The sequence below is a fragment of the Pygoscelis adeliae genome, unplaced genomic scaffold (assembly GCF_000699105.1).
Source record: "Pygoscelis adeliae isolate BGI_AS28 unplaced genomic scaffold, ASM69910v1 Scaffold766, whole genome shotgun sequence".
Taxonomy (NCBI): Eukaryota; Metazoa; Chordata; class Aves; order Sphenisciformes; family Spheniscidae; genus Pygoscelis; species Pygoscelis adeliae.
The window spans coordinates 136,992-141,222 of NW_008825008.1; the positions used below are offsets into that span (position 1 = coordinate 136,992).

General features: G+C 65.9%; 1 protein-coding gene across 1 annotated transcript in view; it reads right to left on the reverse strand.

Moving 5' to 3' along the window:
- FGFR4 (fibroblast growth factor receptor 4) overlaps positions 1-4,162 on the reverse strand; it is a 5,236-nt gene extending 1,074 nt beyond the window's left edge. Inside the window, exons 1-12 of the mRNA XM_009326226.1 lie at positions 4,147-4,162; positions 3,564-3,833; positions 3,338-3,424; positions 2,965-3,131; positions 2,753-2,876; positions 2,262-2,452; positions 2,005-2,143; positions 1,727-1,920; positions 1,341-1,486; positions 954-1,075; positions 743-853; positions 347-597 (exon numbers count right to left, since the gene is read on the reverse strand). Coding sequence (XP_009324501.1) covers positions 347-597; positions 743-853; positions 954-1,075; positions 1,341-1,486; positions 1,727-1,920; positions 2,005-2,143; positions 2,262-2,452; positions 2,753-2,876; positions 2,965-3,131; positions 3,338-3,424; positions 3,564-3,833; positions 4,147-4,162 — 1,818 coding nt within the window. The remainder of the gene's footprint in view (positions 1-346; positions 598-742; positions 854-953; positions 1,076-1,340; positions 1,487-1,726; positions 1,921-2,004; positions 2,144-2,261; positions 2,453-2,752; positions 2,877-2,964; positions 3,132-3,337; positions 3,425-3,563; positions 3,834-4,146) is intronic.
- Between the last annotated feature and the right edge of the window lie 69 nt (positions 4,163-4,231).

The window sequence follows — 4,231 nt, forward strand, 5'->3', positions numbered from 1 at the left end:
GTTGCCCGCAGGGGGTGGGAGATGGCGGCCCCAGCTCCGTGCGTCCCCTCCCCACACACCCAGAGACCACTCCCCTCCCACACATCCCCCGGCACTGCTGGCCCCCCCAGCACCTCTGCGGTGGTGGGGCCACCCTGCCACTGGGCTGGCTGCAGTGACAGGCACAGTGCTGGGGGGGACACCCAGGAGGTGGGTCAGGCCTTAAGCCCCACATTTTTGGGGAGATACTGCCCTGAGCTTTGCTGGATGTGGCCAGGAGGTTCTGGACAGCCTGGGGGAAGGGGCTGGGCTCCCTCTCCCCACTCAGAGAGGGGACAGTGGGGGCACACAGCTCCTCCATCACCACCTTGCCCCTCCCCGGGCTGTGCTGAGCACAGGCAGCCCGCGCTGGCTGTGCCAGCCCTACCCGTTTGGACTCCAGGTACTCCATGCCACGGGCCACCTGGTAGACACAGGAGACCAGGTCCTTGAAAGAGAGCTGCTCCTCGGGCATCGCCGTGACATCAAAAGCATAGTCGGGTGTCGGGGGGCGGCGGGCGCGGAGGTATTCGCGCAGGTTGCCCTTCGCAGCAAACTCCACGATCACGTACAGTGGCCCTGGGAAGGGCATCCACTCCGCTCAGCCCTTGCCCTGCCCTGTCTCACCCCAGCGTCCCACCTGCCACTGTCCCCAACAGCCCCATCCCCTGCTCCCGCTCCATGCCCATGCCCTGCCCGAGGCCTGCCTGCACAGCCCCCTCACCGTCCTGCGTGCAGACTCCCAGGAGGTTGATGATGTTCTTGTGCTTGTCCATGAGCTTCATCATCTCCATCTCAGATATGAGGTCAGCCAGGTCCTTGTCCGTGGCGTTGTCTGGGGAAGGAGGGCCATGTCACCGTGCCAGCTGGGGTGGCACTGCAGCCTGGCACTGATGCCACCTCTGTGCCTGGGACACTGGCAGGGGAACCACTACCTTTCAGCATTTTCACAGCCACGGTGACAGCTCTGTCTGGCCGGTCTCTGTCGATGCCATAAGCCTCTGCCCGCACCACCTGGCCAAAGCAGCCTTCCCCCAGGGGCTTGCCCAGCACCAGCCTGGCAGGGACGGGCAGAACCGTGAGGGACCACAGGGATGGCCCCACTCCCCACCACTGCACGGCCGGACCCCGAGGGGCAGAGGCGGTGTGGCTGCCCCTCTCTGGTCCAAGCCGAGTCCCAGCACCTCGGGGTACGGCAGTGCTGAGGTGTCTGGTGATGGCTGGAGTCCTCCCCATCCGTCACCCGCGTGCTGCTGTCCCTGGGGTGGATGGGGAGAGCAGCTCCCAGACCCAGACCTGCCCCACACCGCCCGGCACCGTACTTGTCTCGGGGGAACTCCCACTTGGCATCGAGGGGCAGGTCCAGCTCCATGACCCCAGCCAGCATCGGGGCGCAGCTGGAGGAGAGACGAGTGACGCGCATCAGGGACGTGCTGGACTTCCCGGAGGAGCTGGAGTCCAAGGAGAACTGCAGAGAGAGCCCAAGTGACCTCAGCCATCCCGCCCCGTGCTCTGGAGTCAGAGACCCAGTGGTGCCGCGGAGAGACCCTCACTTGGAGCAATGGGGCAAGGGAGCTGCAGGAGGCAGTGGGGAGGGCAGCCCCAAGGCTGGCAGCACGGTAAGGTGTGATGGGCGCAGGTGGCACTTGTGGAGCCAGTCAGTGGCCTAGGTCCCCCCACGCCCCCAGGGCTCCAGCCTGGCACCCACCTGTCGGATGAGTGGGAATTTGGAGAGCTTGTGGACTGCCATGGGCTCCAGGGGCTGCTTGCTTGACTGAGTCTGCATCCGGCACAGCACCACGATGATGGCGGCCATGGCCACAGCCAGCGAGCCCGAGGTGTAGATGATGATGTCCGTGTACTTGGCCTCGGGGGCTTCGGCTTCCCGCACCAGCTCCTCTTCTGGAGGGAGCAAACAAGTTGGCCTGAGCCATGGTCCCTGCGTGCCGGGGGTCCCAGCTCCCACCCCAGGACCCCCAGCCCTACCTGGCAGCACGGTGAGCCAGGCAGACTGGTAGGAGAGGCCGATGGAGTTCCCTGCCAGGCAGGTGTACTCGCCAGCATCCTCCACGGAGACGTTGCGCAGGTATAGCACCTCCACCTCGGAGCTGTTGATGTCTGCAGTCTGCCAGGGAGAGGGATGGATGGTCAGCATCCCTCCTCCTCCTCGGGAGGCCCTGTGCACCCCCCATCACCACTTTGCAGTGGGCATCTGGGACCCGGGTGCTTCCAGCCTTTGTTACCTTGAGCACTTGCACGTAGGGGACCCCGTCGGGACCGTAGCTGCTGCCGTTCACCTCGATGTGCTTCAGCCACTGGATGTGGGGCTGGGCATCGCTGTAGACCTTGCAGAAGAACTCCACATCGCTGCCCACCAGGGCCGTGGTGTTGGCGGGCAGCCCCGCCCGCAAGATGGGCCTGTGCGGGGAGCTCTCTGCGCAGAGGAAAGCAGAGCGGTGTCACCAACACGGTGGCCCAGAGCAGGGGCTCCTTTCTGCCTCCCTCTGCCCGCTGCGAACCCATGGAGAGCCTTTCCCCAGCCCTACAGCAGACCAGTGCAACCCGAGCCTGGTCTCCATCCCCACGCCCCTTGGGTGCGAGGGACATGCGGGCTGCGCCAGCAGAGACGACACAAGCAGAGGCTCCTCTGCCCCCTTCCCGGTGACCCCGACCCCTCTGCCAGGCGCGGGGGGAGCGGGGAGCCAGGACCAGCGCCATGCCACGGAGCCCTCACCCAGCACATCCAGGAGGTAGCTGTAGCGGATGCTGCCAAACCTGTTCTCCACCAGGCAGGTGTAGTTGCCGCGGTCGGAGGGCACCACGCTCTCCATCACCAGGCTCCAGTGCTGGTGCCGGAGCTGCAGAGGGGGGAGGTAAGGCGGCGAGGTGTGATGCGGGGGCCAGGCCCCAGGAGTGGAGGCTGCGGCGGGGGACCCTGGCCCTTACCCGGATGCCCCCGATGCGGTGCTCCCCCCGGAACTCGCGCCCATTCTTGAACCAGCGAATGCTGGGGCTGGGGCTGCCCGAGGCCGGACAGCGAAACTTCACCGTGTTCCCCGCGGGGACTGCGTACAGCTTCTTGTCCATCCGGTGCGGGTGAGTCCAGTAAGGAGCTGGGGAGACATGGGATGTACAGTGGGAGGGGGCCAAGGGGCAGCATGGAGGCTGCTGGAGCTGCTCCCAGCCGCTCGTGCTGTGAGCAGGAGGCAGCAGTGCCCCATGCGAGGCCCTGTCCCGAATGGCCTCAACTGGGGGCAGGCAGGGCCCCGCGCTCCTGGGCCTGCCCCAGCTGCCCTCTCCTGTCCGGGGCAGCACTGACCTCTGTGCACGTAGACAGGCTCACTTCGGTCTCCGTGGGGACCGTCCCCATCACTGTCTTCATCGTCATCACCTGACGCCAGTGAGTCTGTAAGGGAAGATGGGTTGAGAGGGACATCCCCACCTGCAGGGCTGGGCAAAACATCTAAAGAACTCATCCAAAACGCAGGCAGGCAGCGGCTGCCTTGCTGCCCCAGGGGGGAGCTGGGTGCTGCTGGGGCTCCTACCCACGATGGAGATGGTGAAGTTACGCAGGATCTCCCCAGTTTCCCGTGCCCGGCACACGTAGAGTCCTGAGTCCTCATAGGCAACCTCCGAGATCTCCAGCAGGCTCTGCCGGAGACGGATACGACCCCCCGGGACGAGCGGCCGGGACTCCTTGTACCAGACCACGCTGGCACCGCTCTGGTTGGCATCACAGTACAGCTTCAACGCATTGCCTGGGTCCAGCAGGAGATGTTCCTCTTCTGACTCCAGCAGCGGGCTCTCAAACAGCTCTGGAGAGATGTTGTGAGTGCCTGGCCCTGCGCTCACCCCTCCCCGACAGCAGGACCCCGCCACACGCCCACCCCAGTGCAGAGAGCACGCGGTGCAGCACGTCCTGGTGCCTGGCTCTGCTGCCCCAGAGGCGGGTGAGGGCTGGACTCTGCCCTGGGGCGCAAGGACGCAGCTTCCCCAGCGGCGTGTCCCTGTCCAAGGCCACACATGCCACCGTCCTTCCGCATGGGCCACTCAGCAGCGCAGGGTGCCTGAGCCTGTCCTGCCTCACTGAACGCAGCACAAGGGCACCAAACCCTACCGGCCACCCACCGTCGGACCTCCACATGCCCCAAGCATGTCTGGGACCCCCAGCCCTGGCTGGCCCTGGTGATGCCTGGGCTGGGCAGCAGTGCCC